Raw genomic sequence first — 27,573 nt, 5'->3', positions numbered from 1 at the left:
CCCAAGAAAATCCACTGGACGAAAAACATCAAGCAAGACCTTAAGAGCCACTTAATCCATTAATCCTAATTGTGTATTCACTGTATTTGCAGCTTCTAGTCCAGAAATGCTTCCGCTATAACTTCTTCGCAGTTGACAAATGATTGAAAATAATGGTCAGTGGTAAGGTCACCGGAGTTACACTTCAGATACAGACATTCTTAAATAATTCAGCAATTATCAGAGGGTTTTCAGGTATGGCATTTACAGCCTTCTGTTCTCATGACATTTAGCCACAAAATAATTGAAACTGTCAATACCATGAAGTCTAGATATTGATTAGCCACTAAGGTCACTTAAAGGTAAGCAACTAGACAGCAACAAATCAAAATATGGAAACATACAGAAGGAAATAAGAAATTATTGCATTTTCTGGACCAAATTATTTAATTGGATATGTGGTGCCTCTAGTGTGTTCTCTGTAGTGCATAGCAGCACAGTAATAGACACATCATTTTTAATATGGCATTTCAAAAATTACAAATTACTAAAGCACTAAAATATTTATCCTGATCCCTTAAATCATTCATTTAAAAAGGCATTATATGCAGATTCAAATCATTATTTTAGCCCAAGTGGCAATGCATGACAGCAAAATCTGCTGAACAATATTCTGTAAAAAGCCAAGCACAGCTTGGAGTTTGTAAAGTGCACTTACTGCTTGTTATTTAAGAAAATAATATTCATGGTGTGCAATATGAAAACCATGCTGGAAAATGTCAGCATTTTACATAGCCATGTGTGAAAGTTTTGTAGATCCGATTCTGCACATCATTCTCACCATGTGCCCTTGTGTATGTGAGGCTATCATTCACACCACATATACTGTCCAAAATCTATACTGTTTCTGCTTTCCTAATTTTCCTCAAACTAGTTGGGATGTTTGAAATGTACTGTATATAAGTGTTACTCTGTTAATCAAGGTAAACAGTTAAAATTGTTTACAAGCACACTGAGTTACACAGGTACTACTTCTAAAGTTCAATATGAATATTGCCATTTAAGTACAAATGCCATTTTCAGGAGTCATAGTGTACAGTAGGTCAGATCCTTAGTGTTCATAAGAACACAGTTTCTTCATTTAAAAATTTCTTTTGTTTACCACTTTTGTTTAAACCCCCTTTTATATCAGTGCACAGCTGCATCACAAGAGACAGAAATCCCCTTTGTTTCCCTGATGTGCTTAGGCTGAAAAATGTACCCTTTAAATGACTTGCTGCAGGTTACTTTGTATGCATTGCACTAAACAGTATAGAATTACACATGTGCACTACCTTTGTAACTCTTGCTTTCTGGTATAGTTTTTTTGTGATGGAGAGTTCTTTGGTTTCATAAAACGTCAGTACTCTCTCTCCTCACTCAATGAGATGATTTGACCGGACGATCAATTCCACTGATAAATTAAATCAGAGGGGACAAAAAAGAACACCTCAGCTAAGAGGGATGAGAAGAATGGTACCCATAATGGCCCCAAGTCATTGATGTTTGTTGCTGAGCTTGTGGATGCTTTTCCAATTCCTTTTAGATGCTCTTATTCTGTCCTAGCCCCGCAGTGCTCAGAAGTGATCCACCCGCCTCTTTGGTATGGCTGACCTAACAACCTCATTCTGAGTTTCACTGGCTTTCCCAAGGTTTGTGGTACTAATGGGGGGGGCCCTTGGCAAGGGATGGCCATGTAAAAGACAAACAAACAAACAGAAAGGCCTGGGGGGTTGCAGTTCTGGAACAAAGGGCAAGCTAACCCCTTGTGACCCCACATCATGCCAGTTGGCCAATGATCCACACTCACATTTTCATGCCCAGAGCAGTCCTCCTATATGGTAGCACATACTGAAGCAATCCAAAATAATCTCAGATCCAGAGTCATTCCAAGCAGCAGGCATCAATGTGGTTTCTTGCTCCCCTAGATGCTCAGCTTTAGTGCAGGAAAAATATCACTGAACAAAACTGCTGAACCACCTTTAATTCCGAGTGGTGTTAGAAGCTTCCAGCTTGGTAAGAGATATATAAGAAATTGCATGTTGAGAAACAGAAGAGTACGTAATCCAGGTTTAAGGCAGAATAAGGTCAAAGGGTTACCAGCTTGATTAAGGATTTGCTGGTTTTATTTCTTTTTTATCCATTAAATAAAAAAGAGACAAAAAAACTAAACGGATTAGCGGTTAAATAATAACCTTTCTGATTAAACCCCCTTTTATATCAGCGCACAGCTGCATCACAAGAGACAGAAATCCCCTTTGTTTCCCTGATGTGCTTAGGCTGAAAAATGTACCCTTTAAATGACTTGCTGCAGGTTACTATTAAGTGGAAAAAAGTTGCCATGTCTAATAACTAAACCTTGGGGCTGGGGATAAAGTATAAGATGTGTAATTGGAACTGGATTTGTAGTGTGGAGGTCTGAATGCAAGGAGGGCCCACTTCACTATGCCTTCACACATTATTTGATCTTCATAATAAATCGGCTATCTGCACCTAGACCATACTGTATGTGTTAATGAATATAATGTACTGTTAAATGCAAATTTTATTCATTTATTCTTCATAATCACCATGTCCAATGCAGGGTTGCAATTGTCCAGAGCCTGTCTCAGAACCATAAGATATGAGGAAGGGTACACCCTGGATGGGACATCAGTCCATCTCAGGGAAATCACACACACACACTAATGGCAATGAAGAATCAACAATTCACCAGAAAAATGTTTTTGGACTTTAGGAGGACACCAGAGCACCCGGAGGAAACCCACACAAAAATGGGGAGAACATGAAAACTTCACACAGACTTAGCTGGATTCCAACCCACACGTAAACCTGCAGCCCAGGAGTGGTGAATCACCAGCTTTAGTTATCTTTCCTTAATAAAAATTAATCTTAATAAATTTACTTTTTTCTAAAAGCCACGTGTAATTTTTCATAAAACTTCAAAAATATAGGACTAACGCCTGGAGTCTTTTGTGAAAACTTCTGTCCTGCTGGGATGGATTCTGGCAGCAAGGAAGCCCTCCAGAATGAACAAGTATTTCCTCTGAAGTCAACAACCATTTTCTCCCTCAATCATCTCAGATTTATAGAAATAATTAAGCACCAAAAGATTCAGGAATCGATTTCTCCTAATAAGCAGCACTACTGAATGAATGCCTCTTTAACAACTTTAACATAAGCAAAAAGAATTCTAGAGGACATGAACTTTGTTATTGCAGATGCATAAAAACTACTGATTGCTGAAAAATTTAAGAGCTGTAACACCGACACCAGACTGTCTTCAAAACCAGATGCAAGACATAGATATCTGAGATGAGTGCCGATGCACAATGATTCACCTCCGGATGGAATACCTCTGCAAGGCACATCTGTTCATGGATGAATCTTTAGAGTGCTGGGATTTGAATCTCCAGTGCAGCGAAAGCAACACTCTGGCAATATTACCCCATATACAGCTCCTAGTCATCTACACAAGCTCGGCAAGGAAATTCTGAATCTTGGGGGTTTTATTACATTTTTTTTGCTTAGGTTAATCTTTTTCATGTAAAGTGGCTCTTATGGTCCCCTGAATATCAGAAATTCCTGATGGAAGAGGGACATCAAAGCAGTGAAGATGAGGTGAAATTAGGAAGGAGGATTCACCAGCAATCAACTCAACTAACATCTACAGAAGGAAGGAGAAATCACCAAGCCACAACTCAAGTAACATCAAGAGATGGAGGAACAACTCCCATATAACTCAACAAAACATCTACAAAAGGAAGGTGAAGTCCATAACCCCTCACCATATATCTGCATAAGGAAGGAGGACTCTTGGGAGCTTGAATGCTCCTTGGCCCAGAGACTCATTGTGTACAATGGAGAAGTCCATAACGGAGCAAGCATCTTCCAGAGAAATACTAAAAGACCTGAGCCTGTTCTCAGCATATGTAGGACCAATTTATAAGATAAATAGTGAAATAAGGAGAGGGGAATAACAGGACATAATGAAACTGAGGATCCATGTCCATCTTAATTCTTTTTTTACACAAGGGAATAAGGCAATACTCTCTGACAGTGTGTATTTGATTAGGGAAAGGTCAAAGAAAAATACTGAATGCAGCTTTATTTCTCAAGCTGCTGTTGGCATTGAAATGGCTTTTAAAAGATGACTTGTAGAAGAACTTCTGATCGGTCATGGTCAGTGAAAGAAAGAAACTGAGGGTGCATGTCTGTGTGGGTTTCCTTGGGGTGCTCTGGTTTCCTCCCACAGTCTAAATACATGCTGTTTAGGTTCACCCATAGTGTGTGAGTGACAGACAGAGAGCGTGTTCCACTGATGTATGGATGAGTGACCCATTGTAAGTAGTGCATCTAGCAGTGTAAATCACCTTGGTGAATAAGGTGTGTGGGCTGATAACACTACAGAGTTCATTGGAAGTTGCTTTGGAGAAAAGAATCTGCTAAGTAAATAAATGTAAATGGTCAGATCAGGCTTTCTAGGCTTCTCAGTATGGTGACTTCTTTCTTTGGTAGAGTGGGCAATGACTCCATTTTGGTCCTTCTGCAATCAGTTCTTTTCTCCAAATCAGTCCATCACGTTCCCAAACATAATAACATACAGATTCCAGATTCTTTAAGTGTTCATTTGGTGTCTACCAGGAAAGATTAAGGAGACTAATGATAATCTGAAGTCTTTTTAATCCAGCAGTATTTCGTCAGAAGATGCATTTTCTTTCCCACTTCAGAAGCTCATCGAGTCTTTAAAATCCTTATAAACAAGACAGCCTTAGTTGCCTTTAAAGCTCAAAAGAAGCTTTATTGTCTTGGCAATGCCCGGCAAGTATTGCTCTTCTCATCATTAGATTCATCATGATAGTGTGTTTATTTATAAGTGATGGTTTACAGCTAAAGATTTTTGGAGCAGAAAAGAAACCATGAGTGTGAGCTGTAATGCACTATATATCTTTTTTTGTGTGGAGAAGCCATAAAATGGGCAAAAATGTGAGCATCTAGATTTTTCATTTCCTTGTATTGCTCCATGTAGAAATTAACAATACAGATGTTGATATTTAATTCATTCCCATCCATATTTTGTGAAAGACCAGATCCTAAGTACGTTATAAATTACATATCAAAAAGAACTGCAAGTGATTTTTTTTCTTACTATGTTTTACCTCTCTAGTACTTCCCACAGTCCTGGGAAACCTTTTTCCATATTTTATTCTTATTGATTCAGCTCTTTTTCTGTAGTTCGATCAATGAGTCTCCTGGAAACATCTGAAAAAGCAATGACCTATCTGCAGAACAGAGGACCACAATCCTGACAACACCACCATTGTTTCTTAGAAGGGCTCAAAACACTGCAAACTTTTGTAGAAGGGTTTGAAAACTTTGGGCAGCATCTCTGAGACGGAACACTTTGCTTCTTCCATGGGTCCACCTGAACAAACAGTGTAGAGCATGCCCAAGCGGACAAGCACACTGTCAAGTAAACACATACATGGAGTTAGTCACTGAGAAGCCTTTCTGAAAATTAAACACACACACACCCAAAATCCACAACATCTATCCCCTCATACCTTGAAGTCTAAACAGGAAACGTCCACATACGGACAGACTCATATATTCACCGAACTTCTCAGTCTGTGGCCAAGACTACTCCTGGGAGGATGCCACGTGCTGTATTTCAGTATTTGTGAAGGCAGCAAAGATTGGTGTTTAATGTACTACTACTACTACTAATAATAATAATAATAATAATAATAATAATCCTCAACTGAATCTTTAACCCCTTTACTGAACACTTGAACACTTCTACACCACTGATAGGTACTTCATGTGAATGTCGGCTTAAAAATGTGTTTTGACATGGTGGCCCAGCTCCTAGGCTGCATTTTTGGCAGTGGGTCCAAATCGGATTCGAATACCACTCCACAGCTTGTGTGGCATTTGTGTGTTCCCTGTATGTTCAAGTGAGTTTCCTCCAGGTGCTCCGGTTTCCTCCCACAGCCCAAAGACGAATTTCAGATTAACTGATGTCTCTAGATTCCTAAGCGTCCGGTAGCTTCCACTAGTGTGTATATGTGCGAGTAAATGAGAGTGTGTGACCGCCTTGTGATGGACTGGTGTCCTGTCCAGGGTGTGCCTTGCCTCACACCCAGTGCATCCAGGACAGGCGCTAGACCACCATGACCATGAACTGGACAAGAAGTTATTAATAATGGGTGGATGGAAACATAAAATGTCTTATGAAGCTTATGTTTCATTACATTTTCTTAATTAGCCCTCATATCCAGAACTGTATTGGTAATATTTATGAAAACATTATGCAGTCTGACTGTATCAGAAGCACAGTCACAGATCCAATATGTGAAAGATGAAAGACCAGGCTTCCAAATGTCTTCTTCCCCCCGTCTGCTGGTAGACTGTGTCCATTATTAGGCACATATTCTATCACCCTGCGAGAGCGTGAGGAAGTGATGCATTTGCACTTGGAAACGCTTAAAATAATTCCGGATGCTGTGGAAGTGATTCTAATAGGAGCAGATAGCACAGTGTCCATCTTTGGAAGGCGGTATGTGTGTATATATGTGTTTCCTTTTGGTGCCTGCTCAGAGACCTAGGATATCCTTCCTGCTGTCACAGTTCCTTATGATGGGAACATTGACATGTGAGGCTGAGAACCTGGACCCTTCAGCAGGGCAAGGCGTCTTCCTGTGAGCCCCCTGCTGCCCACAACCTGCCCCACCTTGGCCTTTCTTCCTCTTGGAGGGTGAAGGGCGGGTTTATCTGTGACAAATGAGCCTCCCGATCAGAACAGCCCTCTACAAGAACCGCCGCGCCGCCGCCGGATCTACGTTACCGGTGCTTGCCAGTCACAACACATGCTGGGTTATTTGGAGAGACGGGAGGAAAGTGGCATGTGGGAAGGAGAAACATGTTAGGACTTTTTTCCCTTCACTGGTTCCTCTGAGATGGTTCTCTGACTCAGTGCTCCTTCCCATCTGGCCGTCCAGCAATGCAGAAACAAAGGTACGGCAATAAGTTTTATACTGGAGTACATGCACTGCCAAAGTATTGTCCGGAACTTTCCTCCAAAATGGCATCAGGCGGTCCAGTGAATTTCAATCTCCTAAAATTTTTTTGAATTCATGGATTTCTTGGTCCCGCTTAAAGGGATCATTCGCCCATCCATTATCAATAAGTGCTTGCCTAGTACCTATTCCACTGGGTGTCAAGGTGTACCCTGCCTCACACACTCTATTACTACCCTACTACTGTACTCAAAGGAAACCCATGTGAAAATGCAAATTCCACACAGACTGAGTCAAATTTTAACAACCCACCCTGGACCTCCAGCTGTGAGGCACCAGAACTACCAGCTACAGCATCGTGTCACCAGAAGAATCCATTCAAACTTTATCCGACATAGCTGCCCTGGCCAAACGTCTCAGAAAGAGAATGTGGACGTTCTCATTTGAGGACCATGCTCTTCGAGCCCTAAGCCAGAGATATACAGGCCCATCTGGACTGGTGTATACATGGAAGTTGAGGGTAAGGTTCTGCGAGTGGACAGAGTACGAACGCATGAGCCTTCGTGAGATGCTGGGGTTTATCCGGCTGTCTTAGTCTGTCCCTTTAATCCAACTGAGATCCCTCATAAAGTCCAAAGGTGAGAAATTAAAATGAATATTATTCAAAATTCTGCCTGAGATAAAGAAACCTGCTAGTTGAAATAATCTAGGCCAGGTCTAATATAAAGGCCAAAAGGTTCTGCACTTAATTTAATCTGGAAATTGAGCCTGAAGGAAGAATTTGCTACAGTACTGGATTGGACATTTCACATATTTTTTATGACTTGCATTAATTTAATCTCTCAATATCTAAATAGACATAGTGAGAAGGAATAATTTGGTCACTAGTTTATCTCATGTCTGTTGGAAAACTTGTACCAGAAAAGGTACTTAATGTGAATATAGGTTTAAGGAAAGTTTAAAGATGTCTTCAACACAGAGCTACAGTGGTTTTTGCTGGTTTGATCACTTATCAAAATGTTCCTTTTCACTTTATTTGACATATATTGATACATTTAATTCTGATAATCAAGCTAGTGATAAAAACATTCATATGTGGATCGTTTAAGACTACAGTATTAAAATTTGAATAAATTATTATGGTGACTATATAACATTTTTTTTTCATGAAAATGACCTCCCCAATAAAGGACTAGAAACCAGACATTTAAAAATAATAGGTTTTAAATGTAGGCAGGATAACATTCCAAACATTCCATTTTGATGATAGACATATAGCACAAATGGACAATGACCCATTTGCAATAGCCAGCACTGTACAGTGGAATGAGGATTATCTTGTTTTTCCATATTTGATAGTCATAAGTGGAAATTATTATCATGTTTTCAGTCATTTGTTTTACAATTCAGAAAAAGGGCGATAACATCCAGAGAGCCATTATAATGTATTCTCAAAATGTTATCTGAAAAAAATGATGAATCCAGGTTATCATATTTTTCCAGGATACCCCTCCCTAAAAAGAGATAAATATTTGATAGGAACTGCTAATAGGCCTTCACTAGGATTTAAACAACAATTTGACAAATTCATTTTTTTCGGAAATTGTAGTGAAAAAAGCTATAAGAGGAAAGCATGTCTATCAAAGTTTGGCCTAAGGAAATGGACTTACAGTATAACCTAAAGGTTGTTGGTTTGAGCACTACTCCCTGTTACTGCTGTAGTGTCCATGAGTGAGACACCAAGTTACTGAAGTAAAATAGGCAGCTAAATAATGCGTGAAATACTGTAAGTCACGTTGAATAGAAGCTCTGAAACTGCAGAAGGTCTTTCTGATATAATCCTATAGGATTAAAAAAAAAATCGATCAGTCTTCAACCAGTGTCCTTTAGGACCATTTCATTTCATAACTCGTTTCAATCGGATTATTTTGATTGGTTATAAATTATGATAGGAAATGCTGCAGAATTTTTTTGTACCCGGGACTCTAAAGGATTTTCAACCAGAGGACGATTTAGGAATAATTATGAAAGACATGCTTCCCTTCGGGGTTCGTTACCTGTCTTTGCGTGCCTGCCAGCGTGCATCATTACGGAGGAAAATAAGTTTACCGGAGGGAGCAAGTCAGGATGTGCAGGCTCTCTAACCACCTTGCCGGAGCACCAGAGAAGGACAAAGACGGCTGTGACAGCGTTCCCCGCCGACTCGGCCTTTCAGAGGCGATGCACCTGAAAGCCATGGACGATGACATGATCTAATTACAAAGCACATGGAGCACCGTCGTTCAATGCTATTTCTAGAAATGCAGACCCTGCTCATGTTGTTTCTCCAACTGCTGAGTCAAAACGTGGCCTTCATTTCAGTTTCCCTGGCACAGCAAAACAAAAACCTTCCTCAGAAAAACATCTTGCCTAAAATGTTAAATTCTGCATCAGAATAAGCAGTCACGGTAATAAAACGAATTTGAAAGATTTGAAGCAAAACCACCGATACATGAGTGTCTCACCTTGCAAAACAGGGTCCCTTTCAAAGCAGGAGAAACACAAGAACATGGTGAATCACTCAGTATTCACCATGTTTATACAGGTAATACAGTAATTAATGTTTGGGGTTGGCTGTAAATATTTCTGTTCTAAATCTGTTGTTAGTAATATTTCTATATTACTAGAATATTTTACTGTAATATAACACCATGTTCTCTGTTAAAATATATACACACACACACACACACACACACACACACACACACATTATCAGAACCGCTTGTCCCATACAGGGTCACGGAGAACCGGAGCCTACCCGGTAACACAGGGCATAAGGACGGAGGGGGAGGGGACACACCCAGGACGGGATGCCAGTCCGTCACAAGGCACCCCAAGCGGGACTCGAACCCCAGACCCACTGCAGAGCAGGACCATGGTCTAACCCACTGCGCCACCGCACCCCCTAAAATATATATACAGTATATAAGAAAATAAAATCCCTCTCTCTCCCCCACATGGGGTGGTGTCTTCCTCAAGCTCAGGTCCTCTACCAGAGGCCTTGGAGTTTGAGGGTTCTGTGCAGTATCTTAGCTGTTCCTAGAACCACGCTCTCCTGGACAGAGACTTCAGATGTTGTTCCTGGAGTCACAGTCCCGAGTGCTCCTATTACCACTAGGACCACCCTGGACTTCACCTTCCACAGCCGTTCCAGTTCTTCCTTCAACCCTTGGTACTTCTCTAATTAATAGGGAGCTACCTCCCGCTCCGGCCTTACGCCCTGTGTTGCCGGGTAGGCTCCGGTTCCCCGTGACCCCATATGGGACAAGCGGTTCGGAAAGTGTGTGTGTGTATATTGTGGTGCACAGCACTGTAGGTTTGGATGGGACAAGGAAAGATGCAGTGGCAGCATTCATCTTCAATATTTATTTGAACACTAGCACATAGGGAAATAATGCTCTCGCTACAAGAACCCACATTTCTTCCAGGACCTGCACTCCAACTCACTCTGTTTAGTATTCTCAAACCCTTTTCCAACATGTCCCCAAACACGGTCACCCCATTAGTTTCCCCCAGAAGCGCCCCAAGTGGTTGCACACTTACATATCACATTTTTCCCCATAATGCAACTATTTACGTTGAACAGGTTTCCCGCCTAAACACAGTAACGCGCGTTGTTACAATATATGTCTCTGTCTATTAAATATAAAGTTGCATTTTTCCATATGCTGTAGCATAAGGCATGGAGGATATTAGTTTTTTGTCCAGAGTTGATCCCTTCAGCCTTATTTCTTTTGCAACGATGACCTCACGTGGTTGCACGTGAAAGCGCACAGGAGGAGGGCAAATTTTGCTACTCTACAGGAATTTCGGCAGAATTTCACATTACCGCGGTTTCGACTGTTCTATCAATATAAGCGCGGTATCCTGTCACATTTATTGTTTCTTCTGCATTTTAGAAATGCATATGATATGGTAGGATGATGGGATGCCGTTTGGCTCGAGAGACTGTCATACGAGAGCTCTATACAGTCCATAATCATGTCATTTTCATTGACTGTATATACTGTCTGTATATACAGTCAATTAATATTACATCAAGTTTATTATTAGATCTTAACTACGAAATAGGCCCACGACTGAAGCGAAATGTTGCCTCGGAAACCAACTGGCGTTGAGACGTTCGCTTCGATCGACACTGCGCATGCGCATTTCCAAATCCGCGCATGCGCTTCTCACAAATCGCGCGCGCTTTTTGTACGTGCGGTCGCGTGTCGTTGTACGCGTGCGCCCGTCATACTCCTAGTAAATATAAACGACTATATAACCGATCTAGTTTATGTTCTTTTATTAACAGTTCTTTCACAGGCATGAAGGATGGATTCAGTACCTTGTATCTCCCTTTAATTGGGAGAGTTTGAGCTCCGGCCCGGGATCCTAGATAGGTAAAAACTGACACAGTGACAGCGAGTTTTTACTTCTTCTATGATTTTCCATGTCTAACCATAAAAATGTATCTGCAGTGCAGAGGATGGAGCTTCTTCCTGTCCTCGAACCAGAAGACAAGCCTCAAAAGGGCATATGGTAAATACCAGGATTAAATTTATTGTTACCATCATTTGGAGATACCCTTTTAATAAAATAAAAGTTTTATGCAGTAAGGGTAATTTTTACTCATCAATTCAGGGTAAGTACCCTTGGTACTACAGCAGGAGCATGGCTAGTTTGGATTCAAACAAACAACCTTCAGGTTACAAGTCTATGTCTTTCTACACGTTTATTTTCCATCACTTTTGGAATTGCATCCCAACCCAGAGGATCATCTGTGTAGTTTCTGTGTCTTCCGTTCTGCAGGTATGCCCTGGTCCCCCGAGGAGGGGCTCCTGGTGTCAACGTGGGACACACGTGTACGTACGTCCCCAGCAGTGACGGAGACAAGGGCAAGATTGTCATCGTCGGAGGTGCCAATCCCAGTGGGAGCTTCGCAGATTGTCACGTTATTGATCTGGGTAAAAGTTAGCCCTTTTTACCTTGCAGGGTGTTGCGTTGTTATGTATTTGCTGCACCTGCGTCGGTCAATTCATGAGTCAGACAGCTTTGCTGGACATTTTAGTAAGGGAGGGAAAAGTGTAAAGGGAACAGGGAAAAATATTTGCTGATTCATGTGTCCGTTGATCAATCCCTATCCAGACCGCCACGAGTGGGACGAGCCAGAGTGGCCGGGGCTGCTGGCACGGTACGAGCACTGCAGCTTTGTGCCCGAGAGCAGTCCACGGAATCTCTGGGTGTTTGCTGGAGCTGAAAAGAGTGGGAACCGTAACTGTGTCCAGACTTTGGACGTGACAGGTAATGGCCATGGGATTGTCTCTGCCTGTCCCTGCATGTGGCAGTACCCTGGGTGAAATCTAATTCTTCAAAGCCTATAATCAGAGTCTCTTCTGCATTACACACCGTTACACAGAGGTACTTGTGCACAATTTAAAACTTTACCTGTTGTTCATAAACCCCCTAAACTGCATATTTCTGCTTCATTAAGAGTTCAGATCATATCAAAGTAATTTTGAAAGCTGAGATGATCTTTTCACCTCAAGCTGGAAATGAGAAATTTTGTACTATTTCTGCTGTCAGACCAAAAAATTAATGATACTCTTTTATTTCATATTCACGGTCTTCATAGTTTCTATTTTTGCAGCCTTCTTACTGTAGTGGAATGCGGAATGTCTGCCTGTCTCTGCCTGTAGGTGGTCCTATATGGAGGAGTGTGCAGGTGAAAGGGAAACCCCCATCACCCCGGACCTACCACACCAACTCTGCATGTGTGGGGGAGAGGCTCTTTGTCTTTTCCGGGGGAGACGCAGGAGCCACACCAGTCCCAGACCCCCAGATCCATGTCTTTGATGCAGGTTCTTCTGATTAAATTCATATAAGCTCACACGTTTCAAAAGTATATCTAGAACAAGTATTTAAAAATCATCTTTTTTGTGTCATTTGAGGTTGTTCGTATTACCCTCTTGCCCTGTTTGCAGTGTCTTCTACCTGGTCGCAGCCAGAGTTTCACGGGAAGCCCCCATCTGCAAGGCATGGTCATGTGGTGGTTGTCAGTGGATCAAAGCTCTATGTTCATGGAGGGCTGGCAGGGGACAAATTCCACAGTGACATGTTCTGCCTGGACACCGGTAAATCTTGCTAGACAACGTGCCCCGTCACTTCTTGTAGTCAGGTTGTTTTCAACACCTGACACAGTTTTGCTTGACTTGCATTAATTTGCATTTAAGCCACACATCACATACCATAGGGCTGGATCACACAAACATAATTCACTCCCGGGTATTTCAGGTCAGGTTTATTTGTGCTTCGAGCTACCTCGATAAATTTTGGCGTCTTTTTATTGCACTTAACACACTGCAGTGGTTAGAGAGATCGGGCAATGGTGTGGATTAAATGGGTAGATAAATATTCTTAAGATTTGGAGTGGGCTCCACCACTGTTCCACACAGTCCTTGTTACATAAGCTGAAATACAGGTAGTGTGAACTGAAGTTCACAGACAGTGTATGACTGGTAATTATTCTTCAGTGACTATGACGTGGGAGCGGATTCGAGAGAAAGGAGACGTCCCGCCAGGCATGGCTGCCCACTCGGCACTGGCCTCTGGAAAGAACATCTACATATTTGGGGGCATGACTGCAGAAGGGGCAGTGAACTCCATGTACAGATTCCAAACCGGTGAGGCAAACATGGTGGGGTGGCAAAATACTACTCTTCAAACTTAAATATTCAACATTCATTTGAATACTGTCTCTCATTTATGAAGTCCATGGTAGTCAAAACATTTATTTTTTTTTTGACAGCATAAAGAAAACTCTGTACCGTATTATCAAAACATGCATGAATTCTGGATAACACATCACTTATTGTCGTCAGAGAATGCAATTATTAGGGCCACTCTGATTTTTAGCATGTGGTAACATTTCTTTTGTTTGAGCAGACCAACAGTGCTGGACTCTAGTGAAGTTCGAGGGTGATCTGCCCCCCAATCGACTGGACCACTGCATGTGTTTAGTGCCGTGGCGTACGAGGGCTGAGAGCGAGGAAGGGAGCCAGTCTCACGCTGCTGAACCAGGGACCGTGAACCTTTGCTTTGTGTTTGGTGGTATGGATACACAGGGCGTAATCCACAATGACTGTGTTGTTACTTTGCTAACATAGTAGTCTTTTTTTTTTTGAGTGTCAGGTTCTGTTTTTTTTTTTTAAGTTTTTAAATTAAACACTTCTGTGCTTGCTTATCCACAAGATGTTAACTTGTATTTTTTAATTACAGTTTAAGTAAAAAACTATCCACAATCTGTATGTAAAATAATTCAGATTATTGTGGGTGTTTTTTTTATTATTCCCAGTGGTTTAAACTTGTTTTCACATTATCCAAATTTGGGTACCAGTGTAATAAAGGTATTCAAGTGAGAGACTACAGTATTGAAGGTTCAAGTTCAAAGAGGGGCATGACTGAGCCATACATTTTGTGGAATGGCATCTGTCATTCATAAATTTCAAAAACTGTAAAAATACATACTTGGTACAAAGATACACAAGTAAGAATAAAAGTGAATGGTAAGATGTCATTAAGAATTTTTTGACTTAGAAACCTTTAGTTATAATTAATGTCTACAGTTGTGCAACAGCAGTAGGAGAACAAGTTTTATAAATTAGCTGTGGGACAGTACGAGGAACACATCAGGGTTTAGACAAAGTATAAATGCCTCAACTCAGAACAAAACAAACATTCTTTGCTGCAAAATAAGATGCAGATAAAATATAGCTTTTTGTTAGCTACTATAACCACTCTGCATGCCCACAAAAAATATTTCACAGTCAGAATAGCAGGAGAGCCTTATTCCAGGCTGATTTGAACCTCCACTTTGCAGCAAAGAGAAACTATATTTTTACTATTACAATGAAGGTTGTAACAATCACTCCACCACTTAGTCTCCTCTCAGTAATACCATCAATGGCTATGGGAGGTATCAAGAAAAATTGTGAAGGAGTTGTGAAGATCCTACAACTCATCCTTTGTGTTTAGTTTGTCTTCTCCCCCAGCTGGTGGTGGTCCACCTACACTACCATAGAGCTTGCTGATGATTGGCTGGACCACCTCCTCCAGCTCTTTCTTTTTTGCCTTGAAGTCCTGAACAAGTGCATCCTGGTGTGACTCCATCCATTCAATCTTCTCCTCCACAGCCTTCTCAATGGTTTCCTTGTCTTCCCAGGACAGCTTGCCCCTCAGCTTCTCCGTATCACCAATCTGGTTTTTCATAGAGTAGGTGTAGCTCTCCAGCTCATTCCAGGCATCAATGCGCTCCTTCAGCTTCCTGTCTTCATCAGCGAAGTGCTCCGCATCATTCACCATGCGCTCGATGTCCTCAGGAGTCAGGCGGTTCTGGTCATTCGTGATGGTAACCTTGTTCTTGTTGCCAGTGCGTTTGTCCTCTGCTGTTACTTGAAGGATGCCACTAGTATCGATTTCAAAGGTTACTTCAATCTGTGGGACACCTCGAGGTGCCTGAGGGATTCCAGAGAGGTCAAAAGTGCCCAGCAAGTGGTTGTCTTTGGTCAATGGCCGCTCACCTAAGGAAAGGGGACATGTGAAGTGTTGATTGTTGATACAGGTCATAAAGGTTTACTGCTTAAGTACTCTGATACTTATTTCATTTCTTCGCTTTTCAAGAAAAAGCAGCTTGCCTTCATAAACCTTGATGGTAACAGTAGGTTGCTTGTCAGAGGCGGTAGAGAAGACCTGGGACTTCTTGGTGGGCACCCCACTGTTCCTTGGGATCAGTTTAGTCATCACACCCCCGACAGTCTCAATGCCAAGGGTCAGGGGACACACATCCAGAAGAACGATCCCTTCTTTAAAAAAAGAAGTCATTTTAATATTAAGAAGGACCTCCTTTTCATACTGTGGACTTACAGTCAGCCAAATTTGGCCATCGTTTACGTCACCAGAATTCCAACATCAATACCCTTGAACCCAGACTCACCTATATCTTCCTGTCCAGAGAGAACACCAGCATGCACAGCTGCTCCGTAGGCCACAGCTTCATCTGGGTTGATGCCCCTAGAGGGCTCCTTGCCATTGAAAAACTCCTTCACCAGCTGTTGGATCTTGGGGATACGGGTGGAACCGCCCACCAGCACTATCTCATCAATTTCTGACTTCTTCAAGTTAGCATCTTCCAAGACCTTTTGCACAGGTTTCAGAGTGGAGCGGAACAGGTCCTATATGGAGGGAACAGTGCTTTTTATCAGCTTACCTGATCTGCAGTATGACACACTAAAGTAATATGCAAAATTTTACATTCATTACTTCAGTGCAGTGCACAAAGTCTTTAGCCAAATGGTCCAAAGCCTACCTAGGAGTCATAGGACACAAAGCAGGTGACACCCTAGACAGGTGCCTGTCCATGGCAGGGCAATCTCTCACACACACACACACACTATGGAAAATTTAGAGTCACCAATTCACCTCAAACACATGTTTTGGACTGTGGGAGAAAGCCCAAGCACCTGAAGGAAACCCATATGAATACAGGGAGAACATAACTACTCTACACAGACTGAACTAGTTTGAAACCCATGTCCAAACTCGGAACCCAGGAGATGTGACACACCAGAGCTGCTCACTGCCCTACCATGTCACCTACTACTCTGACATTAGTCACTGTATTCTACATAATGTGAAATAAACAAGCTACAAACTGTTTCTGTCCATTGGACGTGTACAATTATGTTCCCTCAGCTTAACATGTTCTAGGCTGCACGTACTATGTTGAGGTCCTCAAACTTGGCACGGGTGAGAGTCTCTGAGAAATCATTTCCCTCGAAGAAAGACTCGATCTCAATGCGGGCCTGGTGCTGGGCGGACAGCGTACGTTTGGCTTTCTCCACCTCACGCCGCAGCTTCTGCACGGCACGGTTGTCCCTGCGCACATCTTTGCCTGTTTTCTTCTTGTACAGCTTGACGAAGTGCTCCATGACACGCTGGTCAAAGTCCTCACCCCCCAGATGGGTGTCCCCATTGGTGGCCACCACCTCAAACACACCATTGTCAATGGTGAGGAGAGACACATCAAAGGTGCCACCACCTAGGTCAAACACCAGGATGTTCTTCTCATCTTCCTTCTTGCCAAATCCATAGGCAATAGCAGCAGCAGTTCTGAAGGGAAGGCAATAAGAATGAATGGTAATGAAGTTAAAATTGATTGTTTTGTTAAAAGAATAAAGTTATATACTTAGGTCTTTTACCTAGCTGGATTCACTGCAAGATTTAGGGTAAAAAACATTGGTTATTTACTTTCCATCTTAACAGTACACAGGTTTTCAGTAGAACAAAACGCACGGTTCATTGATGATCCTCAGCACTTTGAGTCCAGCAATGACACCTGCATCCTTAGTGGCCTGGCGCTGGGCATCATTGAAGTAAGCAGGAACAGTGATCACAGCATGGGTAACCTACAGTAAGCAGGAGAAGAAAGTTATCAAGGTGCCAACATTTATTGTAACATCTCCACAAGAAGTCCACATCTGACACATGTAGAGCCGTCATACACATGCCTTCTTTCCCAGGTAGGCCTCTGCAGTTTCCTTCATCTTAGACAGCACCATGGCTGAGATCTCTTCTGGAGTAAAGGTCTTCATCTGACCACCAATTTCAACCTGGATATGGGGCTTGCTCTTCTTCTCAATTACCTGAAGAACACATAAGGGACAAGACACTTAATTTTAAGAGAATGAAACAAGGCGATTCTACATGGCAGTTTAGGCATCATACGTTGAAAACGCTACTGTTAATTTACCTCAAGGGGGTCTTACCTTAAAAGGAAGGTACTTGATGTCCTGCTGCACGGAAGCATCAGACCAAGCGCGACCAATTAATCTCTTGGCGTCAAATATTGTGTTCTCAGGGTTGGAGGTCAGTTGGTTCTTGGCACCAGCACCGATGAGACGCTCACCCTTTGCAGTAAAGGCCACATAGGATGGGGTGATGCGGTTACCCTGGTCGTTAGCGATGATTTCAACACGCCGGTTCTTATAGACACCAACACTGTAATGCAGAAATTAAACTACGTGAATGAAGACTCGAGTCAAGGTTAAGGCCTAGCCTTGCTAACCATGTCTTGCTCACCTGATTCGAGACAAACGTAAGCATTTAGCCACCTCAAATGACCATCCTGCCCCATTTTGCTCTTTTGCCCCCAAAACAGAAAGCAATAAGCTCACCAAGAGTATGTTGTCCCCAGATCAATCCCCACGACCGTGCCCATGCTTTCAATCGTCTCCTCTTCCTCAGCAGCAAACACACTGCCAGTGATCAGCAGTAACACACACAGGAGTCTCATCCCTGAAGCAGTCTGTGGGAAACAACACCACTTGGTTTACCTTCAATACAAATCAATTAGTCGTGCCCCTCTATCATGTGCAATGTCACACCTGGGTCAATGGACAGGTGTCCATTTCCAGGCAGGACTCGGAGCATTCAGCCACAGTAGGTTTAAATTATTAAGCAGTTAGCAAAGGATAGTAACCTTGCTCTGGTTTCAGATCAATTGATTAACACTTCAAATGGGATTCAGATTTACTTTGCTGCTGGGGTGAGCTGAAGAGGACAAAGTAGTTCAAAACATGAGTATTCAAAATGGGCTTCTTCTTGTACGGGAGCAACTTAATTTAATTCCAGCACATTCCATTCTGCATTTATAAAATAATTGCTGTAACTCCCACACACATCATCTGAAGCTGCTTGTCCTATACAGGGTCGCAGGGAGCCGGAGCCTAACCCAGCAATACAGGGCAAAAGGCTGGAGGGGGAGGGGACACACCCAGGACAGGCCGCCAGTCCGTCACAAGGCACCCCAAGCGGGACTCGAACCCCAGCCCTACTGGAGCAGGACCCAGTCCAATCCACTGCACCACCATGCCCCCCTACTGTAATTCAATTATGAAAAATTTAACTTGGCAAAGACAAAAGATAATTATCAAAAGCTCCTAAAAATGCTGATAAACCATACATCAAAACTAATTAAATGATAATAAGAGGTTTAGATAAACATACCTTCATGAATGACATCTTAAATATGAATGAGAAGAAATATATTTGACTTGAAGTTATACTATATTACTCCCTTCTTTTTTCTTCTTCTTCTTCCTCCTCCTCTTCTTTATTATTGTTGTTGTTGTTGTTGTTGTTGTTGTTGTTGTTGTTGTTGTTGTTGTTGTGTCTCTTTTGTCGTTTTGCATATGACTGTAAATAAACAACACAAGCGCGATGCGGTGTCTATATAAAACAACACTAAATCATCGTGGTTTCCCGCCATTGGTCAGTAGCCATCTCGCTGAAAATCTATTCGCTGGAAGGAAGCGATTAGCTGCTCCTGATTGGACCACGTGCCGGTAGCGCATGCCCAACGTAAATTTGTGATTGGCTAACTGTCAAAACGCGGGCCAATCAGTTATACGCGGTTGGCTTACAGTGAAATTTTACAGCCTTGTTGCAAGTTATTTATGTGGTGTCAGTATTAGCCTTTTGCTTTCTCGCGGTAATTAAGAATTGATTAATAAAAAGTGGTATACTTTGTTTTGGGCGGTACGTGGGTCGGTGCGCAGCGCTGCTGCCTCACAGCGCCTAGGTCAGTGGTGGGCAAACTACGGCCCGTTGGGCCGTTTAATCCGGCCCGACGAGTATTTACAAAATTGTCTTAAAGACCGCATTCATTTCGCCTTTTTCCTGCAATACCCTGCGTTTCAGTTGATTCCACTAGATGGCGCTGTTCATCAACAACACTGTTCCCACTGAAATTGAATAAAAGTTTTCTTTACTTTTTAGGTAATGCCATGGGTTTCACTTGTAATTTATATTAGTTCATCCCCCCCATCTGCTACTGGCCCAGCCTGCCTGTCAAATTTTAAAATCCAGTGTGGCCCTTGAATCAAAAAGTTTGCCCACCCCTGGCCTAGGTGGTGCGAGAGGACGTAGGTTCGATCCCGCTCAGGAGTTTACGTGTTCTCTACGTGTCTGCTTGCGTTTGGCCTTGCGATAGACTGGCGTCCCATACAGGGTGAACCCCTCCGCCCCTCCAGCCTTTTTCCCAATGTTTCCGATAGATTCCGGCTCACCGCGACCCCACTCGGGACAAGCGGTTATAGAAACTGGATTCCATTGGATTCGATCTGTTCGTTTTCACATGCAATCATTTTCCCTACTATTTAAAAAATCTACAACCAGCAGCTGATGCTTTACAGTAACATTTATTCATTTAGCAGACACTCTTCTCCAAAGCGATGTACTTCTCATAGAAAATACATGTGTGCATTACGTTAGCAGGAAGGGAGACATACTTGCAAACACATGATTTCTTAAGTACAGTTACTTTCCACCATATAAACCAATGTTCAGCACACAAGTAGCTGCATTAAACTTTATCAGGATATCAACGATTCCTGATCACCTTCCTAGTAATATTTTTTTTGAGATACATACAAACATTTGCGTTACATATAGGAGTAACTGTGCAAAGGTTTATCCAGGTATGATATTAAAGTTATGATGCATGAACATTTACACCATACATGAACTTAAGAGATCACGTGCAAAGTGAGTCTGGAAGAAGAGGTGTGTTTTAAGACCCGTTTTAAATGTGGACAGAGATTCAGCAGTTCTGAGTTAGAAGGGGAGGTCGTTCCACCATAACAGAGCCAGAACTGAGAACCTTCGTGCTTTAGAGGTTGAGTTGTAGGTGGTGATCAGACATCCATGCAGAGACGTCCGACATGCAGGCAGCAAGGCGCGTGGAAATGTCTAACGCTCCACATGGAAAGGAGAGGAAGAGCTGGGTATCATCAGCATTCCAGCGGTATTTGAATCCATGGGAGGCTATGACCGGGCCGAGGGAGGAGGTGTAGATCGAGAAGAGAAGAGGACCCAGTACCAAGCCCTGCGGCACACCAGTTGAGAAGAATGAGAGCCCTGCCAGACCACTTGGTAGGATCTGTCAGATAGGTAGGACTCAAACCATCTCGGTGCTGTTCTTTGATCCCAAGATGTTTAAGAGAGAGGAGAGTAGAATCTGGTGGTTAACAGTGTCGAATGCTGCAGACAGGTCGAGGAGGATGAGGACCAAAGAGAGGGAGGTCACTTTGACTTACTACGGTACCAATTTACACGGCTGGACAATTTTTAGTAGAACAATGTTGCATGGGTAATTTGCTCGAGTGCGCCACAGCAGAAGACGGGACTCGAACCTGCTTCTCAGTATCTTAGGGATCACCACTAACCACAACACCACTGGGTGGCCCTTCGCAAGCTCATAGTATGGCTATTTTGTTTGTTACGATGTAAACTCTTGTGTGTGGATTTATGAGTGAAAGTACTTTATTACTACAGCACACGACACAGTGACAGTGTTATAGTAAACCGAAAGGTGTGGCGTTTCCTCTATTGCATTGGTGTTGCACGCCTCTTGTCGGTGTTACAGCTAATTTCATAATCTTAGACCTTCTCGTTGCATCAGATCACGATAGGCCTACTGTTTCCATACTCCCAATATACTCACAAAATTAAAAGTCATACTGTAAATACAATGATAATTCATACTAAACACTTTACCGATTAAAGTAGCTTCGGTTGTGGGTTCAGCTACAATGTTTTCTTAACTCAAGGAATCATGTACATGTCATGTATAAGATTTCAGAGGTCTTTCAGCTAAATTCTATACACTACAGTATGGTATTTGACCATAATAAATAACCGTGGTACTTAACCAAAAATAAAATCTTCCCAGGAGATGAACAAACTCTTAAAAATAGTGGTAATCAGCTTTCGACGATGTTTGGTTGTTTGTGTTATGCATTCTTTATTTAAATAATATGAAAAACACAAATTTTGCAGCTCTAGTATTTGTATGATCATCAAAATGATGTTGTTGCAAGCCTTTCACGTTCCACTTTGGCACACTGGATATAAAGATTTTGCATTTACTTTACACCGAATAGACATTACTTAGAGCGACACTGGGAATCACCGCGGGTTTTAAAATTATTTTTTTTTAAAAAATACTTATTTAAAAGTCTGAGACTAACGCTGAGGGCGAGTCGCTTAGTTTTCAGAAAAGCGTCTGCTAAATAAATAAATGTGTCCTGCATTTAATGCCGACAGTCCCAGCCCACCGAGAAAAAATAAACAATTTTTCTCTGTGATCTGAAAAATTTAATTCGTATATATAGTTATAGAAAACAAAGAGGTTTCGTCAATTGATTCAACTCAGCACCGCTACACAAACTTATAGTAAACGTCAACACCGCTAAACTAAAACGCCGACGTAGAATGTCGTCATCCGGACGCAACCATAATATTGTTTGATTGGGGGTGTCATGAAAAATAAATCGCGAACTTTTCGAAAATGTATTGTTTAATCTGATGAAATAGATTTACTTCTAATATTAATGTAAAAATTTAAAAATAAATAAATTGAAAACGTATGAATAAAACCAAGGTTTCCGGTGTTTTATATTATGGGTTTTTTTTTTTTTAGTGAAATCTTTCCCCTGTGCTCTGAGACTTATGGAGCTTCCCTTTCGGCCGGAAAGCGCGCGCTGAGCGGAGGTAAACTGTATTTTCTCTTTGATTAAAAACAGCTACTTGCTATACCTCTGGTGTGTGAAGAAGTAAACTTTCATGTGCATTTGTTTCCATGTATTTGTGCTCTGAAGAAGTCCTTGTTTGTCGCCTTAAATAACTGGCTGATGCTTACGAAAGTCTTACCTTCAGTCTTTTTCCACTACACATAACACATAATTACACACTGTAGGCTTAGTGAGTAGTAACGCATTTCCTAAAGTAAACTATTCAGTTTTTAAAAAAAAAATTGTCATTCTGAGCTCAACATTTCTAGACATCCTCCCTGACGTATTATAAATCTTGTGTTGTGAAACGAATGGTAAATCACGTAAATCATGGAAATGAAATGAATTGAGTATGTCTGCCTCCAGTAAAAATAACTGTACAGTGTATTTTGTATATTGTATATAATAATGTGTCCAGGGGTTGAAGTTTGATATTTTTAACACATCACTAAGTGGAAGTTATGCTTGTGAAAATGTGCCTGTTGTTGCCTCGAGAAATGGAAGGACTGAAGTGAATAAAAGTGAGAGGCTCAAATCCCAATCCATTGACATTTTCCTTTTTTCTCCCTTTGTCAGATTTCTTTGTTTTCCGGAGTTTGGACGGATGTCCAGGTGAAGATGTCTGCGTGTCCCGATGCACCTTGTGTCCCTGCGCTGGGCAGTGGAGACAGTCTCCATCAACAAGGTGTCCATAGCAAGGGCCTGTTTCTCCCTCATGGCCACATCTGTTGTTAATGTTGCCAGTTGTGGGAATCTATTTCAACCATTGTTGTTATTATAACCATTCATCTAGGTATTGCCTTTCTGAAGGTGACTTTGCAATGTTAAGCTTAATTAAAAAAACTGATAGAGAGCAGGTAGTGTAGTGGTTAGCGCTGCTGCCTTTGGACCTTTGGAGGTTGTAGGTTTGACTCTCCCTCCAGCTGTAGTACCCTTGAGCAAGTTGCACTGTTCTGGTAAAATTACCCAAGTGTATAAATGGGTAGGTAATTGTAAGTTGCTTTAGAGAAAAGTGTCAGCTGAATGCATAAATGTCATCATTTTACTCCTTTGAAGAGCTGGGCAATTTTTACTGAGAAAGGAAGGACCATGATCCAGGGAACAGAAGCAGGAATGTTGTTATGTATCAGTACTTCTAATTCTTGGCACTCGGTAATCCGTTTTTCCTCTTCCATCAGCTACTCTGTTGTTTAATTCATAATATTAATAAGAGGCAGTTAATGCCAGAGTTTCAATGATGAGTAATGCTGGAACTGGTTGGAGTTATGCCTTCAGTGTTCATTTACTTTCTGCTGTTCTTTCTCACATTTCAGTATTTATTTTTAAGCACTTCTAGTTGTTTTATGGATGCAGAGTCCAAAGATTTAATTCTTGCTGTTTTATTTTAGGAGGTTCTACTTTTTACATAAAGTTAAATCTTTTGCTTTTGGTTATGAATATTCACAGGTTAATGATTAATTTCAGTCACTGATTTGTGAATTAGGTTTTTTAAACTGGAGTTTGAGTGAATTAGGATTGCTAGTTGTATTGTTGTGACATTTTATAGAAATGGAGTTTTATTTTTGTTCCCAGTCCAATGACTTTGCCTGTTCCTGAACTCTTACTTTGCTGTCACGGGATGATCTTTCATTATGTTCGGGATGGTGCTTCTACAAAAGAAAGAAGTTCTGCCAAGTGTAATCGACCTCTGTGGAACACTTATGGCCTGTCCTTACTTTTGGGTTTACATGTCGTGTCCTGTACATGTTAAGTGCTGATTGTGTCCACTGTGTCCCTGCAGTCTTGGCTTCCTTCCCACTTTGTCAGCTCACTGAAGAGGACCTTACCCAGAACCCCCTCTTCTGCAAGTTCTTAGCCACACTGTCTCACCATGTGGACCGGACTGGCCTCGCTGTGTCCCTGAAGGAGGAGTTGGAGAAGGTAGGGTTGTGTCCCTCAACACTTGACTCCTTTTAGTGTTTCACTGATGCCATGGGAAGAACCCCTGCTGTTGCATGAGGAAAGGCTCCATCATAAAGCTTTGAGAGTCAGTAACGTTCCTGAGAGGTGAAGGCCACCAAAACCATAGCAAAGTTTCAAGATTTGTTTTAATCGCTGTTTATTTAGCCACAAAATCACCGTGTGTGTCGGCATGTATGTTAATTTACTGAGAGGAGATGTGTCTGTAATCTTGTGCGCCTGCAGGCAGAGAGAGAGCTCCAGACGCAGAGACTGGCCTGGCTGCAGTCAGAAAGTTTGTTCCGGCTTCTGCAGGAGATGATCCAGGACCACTGCGTCAGACAGCATCACAACAGTACCTCCTCGGAGGATAACAAGGTATGAGAGACATGAAGAAGACTTTGCTCTTCACTGTGAGGGTCTCTCTGTGTCTCCACAGTTTGCAGAGCTTTCAAGCTTCTCCTTTCTCATGTTTGTGTAAATGTATAATACGCCATTTTTCCAGTTTTTTCCAGTCATCCTTCAAAACTGGCATCATATCCAAATTATTTATAATGTTGCAAACCATATTCTTTGGTTAATTTCATGAAGAGTCGCTTTAATTTTTCCTGCCTTGTGTAGTTCTATGAAACCATGGAGCAGTGTCTGTTGGTGGCCCAGTGTGTAAGGCAGCTGGATCCCAGTTCCACCACCGGTCAGGAGCAGCCGCCTCTGCTGGGACTCTCTGCTAAACACGTCCTGGACCTTATGCCTCCTGAGAAGGTACAAACATATATGCGTATCATGTTTACAGTATTGTGTACAGATATGCATTTAGACCACAAGCACAAAAAGCCCAACAGTATATGGAGTGTAATTTGAAGATGTACATGCATCTGGAATTATCTCAAAATAACACACAGTTGTATATCGTAAGGAATCCATAAGGAACATTCAAACATCTATAAAGAAGTCTGACACTCACTATGTCGAACATACCCACACAACAAATTCATTTCAGATTATCATCACAGACTTATCCATACATTCAACTCATCACTTTTGGTGTGTTTTTTTTTTTTTCTTTTTTTAACCAGGACGTTCGGCATATGAAACAGAGGCTCCTAGCGGAGCTGGAAATCCGTTTGAAGAAGAAGTGTTTTAATATTTTGTCATACTACCAGCCTGACTGGGGTAATTACGCTATATTTAAAAGTCTACACTTCCAAAACTATGCACACCTCTGTAGCCTACTTAACTATACACATATTTTAATGTTTGCCAGCTATCAGTCTAATCATGTTGAACCTTCCACCTTTTGTGGTGTATTGACTGATGTCGATGGAGACACTAATGCAGTGTAATGTCCCCAGAGGACGAGAGTGAAGGACTGAAAAACCTGAAGCTGTCGCGGCTGCCGGAGACCCTGGAGAGCGAAAGTAAAAGAGTGGAGGCTTTGAGGGAGAAGGAGTGGGAGCGCGCCACCCTGCTGCAGAGGCAAACTCACTATTATCTGTCTGTAAGTGATGTCAGCTGACATATTATTTGCTCAGCACTGCTGTGTTTCTCAGTGTTCTTCCTTATGAACAGTTTGCCATACCTGCTCACATGGGTCCTTTACTACTGTCCACTACCCGTCTGCAGGAATTAATGGGCTGCATGCAGATCTTACAGTCACTCATTCTGGACTATCATTTGAAAGCTCAGAAGGAACTGGACAAGAAAAAGGTTGATTATCTGGAGGCCAAGTGTCAAATCGTCATTCGGAAGATCAGGTAAGGAATGAATGTATCTTTCAGTATTTTTGAATATATTGTGTACGGAACATGAATAGAATCAGTGTAGAACCAGAGCTCTTGGTAATAAAAAGCAGTGAAGTGGAAATGAACAGCCCCTTACTTCCCTTTACAGGGCAGAGATGTTGCAGCTCCAGCTGGACACTTACACAGCAGAGAAAATAAGTGCCCATCGGAAAATCAAGTGAGCAAAATTGGGTCAGGTGTCCAAATGCAGTTACACAATAACTATCTGTAACTTTACAGTTATCATGCATGCAGTTACCCCAGTATAAAAGCTTTCTCAAGACCAATCTCTCATTGACTCCTCAGCAATGAGGAATTCCTTCTTGTTCATGTTGTACATTTTTGTATCGCATGGTGTAACCCTTACCTTATCAGTCTGATTCCTGTCCACTTCTTTCTTTTACTGTGTATCACCATCATCCTCATGTCCCTCTTCATTCTCTGCATCTTCTCCATCCTGTATAAAGGGAGAAGCTGGATGCTGAGCTGAAGGCTGTTCGGGCAGAGAAGCAGTCAGCAGAGTCCATGTTGTCCTCTTTTGAGATCCTGGGGCAGGAGTTCGAGGCGTTGGTGCAGGAATACTCACAGCTGCGACTGGAGATCGACAACAAGAGCTGGGCCCTGAGGGAGTTCTCCCAGCACAGTCACTGAGGGGAAGTTCGTCTGTGTGCGCTCACCCTGTGCATTAATCATTTACTGTGTACAGTTCTGAACTCAGTCTGTCTAATATTGGAAAAATATATTGTTAATAACTCCACTTTTATTGAAAAAATAGAGCATCACCCAAACACCCACTGTGTTGATTTCTCAAGTTCTTTATTCAGATGAGTCCTTTCAGTTATCTGTTGAAAATGTCATGCAGTGATATTGATATAATTTAGGTTACGTTTCGGTTAGATGTCCTTAGCACCTTAACAATTACATTCATAGAATTTCATTCCTTTTTCATTTGAAGTAAACATGCTTCAGTATAACAGTGTAGGACTCTCCTCAGCAAATGGCTACCAAGTTAAAGCAATGGTTTGACATGAGATGCATGTTAAAAAAGAAGTGTAACAGATACTACAAATATTCATATTCTGAGGTTTTCACACATCCAGATACTCCTTCACAGTGCTGCATGTTTCTCTCACTGATATGTTCTGCAGAACTGAATTTTTCCTCAGA

General features: G+C 41.9%; 3 protein-coding genes across 5 annotated transcripts; 2 read left to right on the top strand and 1 right to left on the bottom strand.

Annotated features, from left to right (window-relative positions):
* Window positions 1-11,511: 11,511 nt before the first annotated feature.
* LOC114910681 (rab9 effector protein with kelch motifs-like) lies at window positions 11,512-14,607 on the top strand. Its single transcript, XM_029252690.1, has 7 exons — window positions 11,512-11,600; window positions 11,871-12,025; window positions 12,207-12,362; window positions 12,758-12,919; window positions 13,043-13,192; window positions 13,592-13,741; window positions 14,004-14,607. The coding sequence occupies exons 1-7, from the start codon at window positions 11,512-11,514 to the stop codon at window positions 14,222-14,224; spliced, it is 1,083 nt and encodes a 360-aa protein (XP_029108523.1). The 3' UTR covers window positions 14,225-14,607.
* Window positions 14,608-14,618: 11 nt separating this feature from the next.
* LOC114910680 (endoplasmic reticulum chaperone BiP-like) lies at window positions 14,619-19,168 on the bottom strand. The gene is made up of 9 exons (XM_029252689.1): window positions 19,122-19,168; window positions 18,290-18,420; window positions 17,882-18,113; window positions 17,624-17,758; window positions 17,409-17,521; window positions 16,835-17,225; window positions 16,051-16,288; window positions 15,752-15,919; window positions 14,619-15,637 (listed from the first exon to the last, which is right to left on the bottom strand). The coding sequence occupies exons 1-9, from the start codon at window positions 19,134-19,136 to the stop codon at window positions 15,069-15,071; spliced, it is 1,992 nt and encodes a 663-aa protein (XP_029108522.1). The 5' UTR covers window positions 19,137-19,168; the 3' UTR covers window positions 14,619-15,068.
* A 3,462-nt stretch (window positions 19,169-22,630) lies between these two features.
* Window positions 22,631-27,196, top strand: LOC108927197 (HAUS augmin-like complex subunit 4). Of its 3 annotated transcripts, none has more exons than XM_018740314.2 (10): window positions 22,631-22,667; window positions 23,264-23,372; window positions 24,468-24,607; window positions 24,872-25,003; window positions 25,247-25,387; window positions 25,702-25,798; window positions 25,978-26,123; window positions 26,249-26,379; window positions 26,516-26,584; window positions 26,874-27,196. In XM_018740314.2, exons 2-10 carry the CDS (start codon window positions 23,306-23,308, stop codon window positions 27,055-27,057), a joined length of 1,107 nt encoding a protein of 368 aa, XP_018595830.2. In that variant the 5' UTR covers window positions 22,631-22,667; window positions 23,264-23,305; the 3' UTR covers window positions 27,058-27,196. The 3 variants fall into 3 exon arrangements, with proteins under 3 accessions (XP_018595830.2, XP_018595829.2, XP_029108419.1); XM_018740313.2 differs by having other exon boundaries at window positions 23,264-23,387; XM_029252586.1 differs by lacking the exon at window positions 22,631-22,667 and adding an exon at window positions 22,682-22,717 and having other exon boundaries at window positions 23,264-23,387.
* The last annotated feature ends 377 nt before the right edge of the window (window positions 27,197-27,573 follow it).

This window comes from Scleropages formosus, chromosome 6, assembly GCF_900964775.1.
Source record: "Scleropages formosus chromosome 6, fSclFor1.1, whole genome shotgun sequence".
Classification (NCBI taxonomy): Eukaryota; Metazoa; Chordata; class Actinopteri; order Osteoglossiformes; family Osteoglossidae; genus Scleropages; species Scleropages formosus.
This window is presented reverse-complemented; position numbering and strand designations above follow the sequence as displayed.

Bases quoted from the DNA above. Each gene is read 5' to 3' on its own strand.
- LOC114910681 (XM_029252690.1), top strand. From the start codon at position 11,512: ATGTCTAACCATAAAAATGTATCTGCAGTGCAGAGGATGGAGCTTCTT. The intron at 12,026-12,206 runs GTAAAAGTTAGC...ATCCCTATCCAG, and splicing joins TTGTCACGTTATTGATCTGG to ACCGCCACGAGTGGGACGAG. The intron at 12,920-13,042 runs GTTCTTCTGATT...CCCTGTTTGCAG, and splicing joins GATCCATGTCTTTGATGCAG to TGTCTTCTACCTGGTCGCAG.
- LOC114910680 (XM_029252689.1), bottom strand. The intron at 17,522-17,623 runs GCATGTGTATGA...TGCTTACTGTAG, and splicing joins AGGCCTACCTGGGAAAGAAG to GTTACCCATGCTGTGATCAC. The intron at 17,226-17,408 runs GTGCGTTTTGTT...CCTTCCCTTCAG, and splicing joins CTGAGGATCATCAATGAACC to AACTGCTGCTGCTATTGCCT.
- LOC108927197 (XM_018740313.2), top strand. From the start codon at position 23,306: ATGTCTGCGTGTCCCGATGCACCTTGTGTCCCTGCGCTGGGCAGTGGA. The intron at 25,004-25,246 runs GTATGAGAGACA...TGCCTTGTGTAG, and splicing joins CCTCCTCGGAGGATAACAAG to TTCTATGAAACCATGGAGCA. The intron at 25,388-25,701 runs GTACAAACATAT...TTTTTTAACCAG, and splicing joins ACCTTATGCCTCCTGAGAAG to GACGTTCGGCATATGAAACA.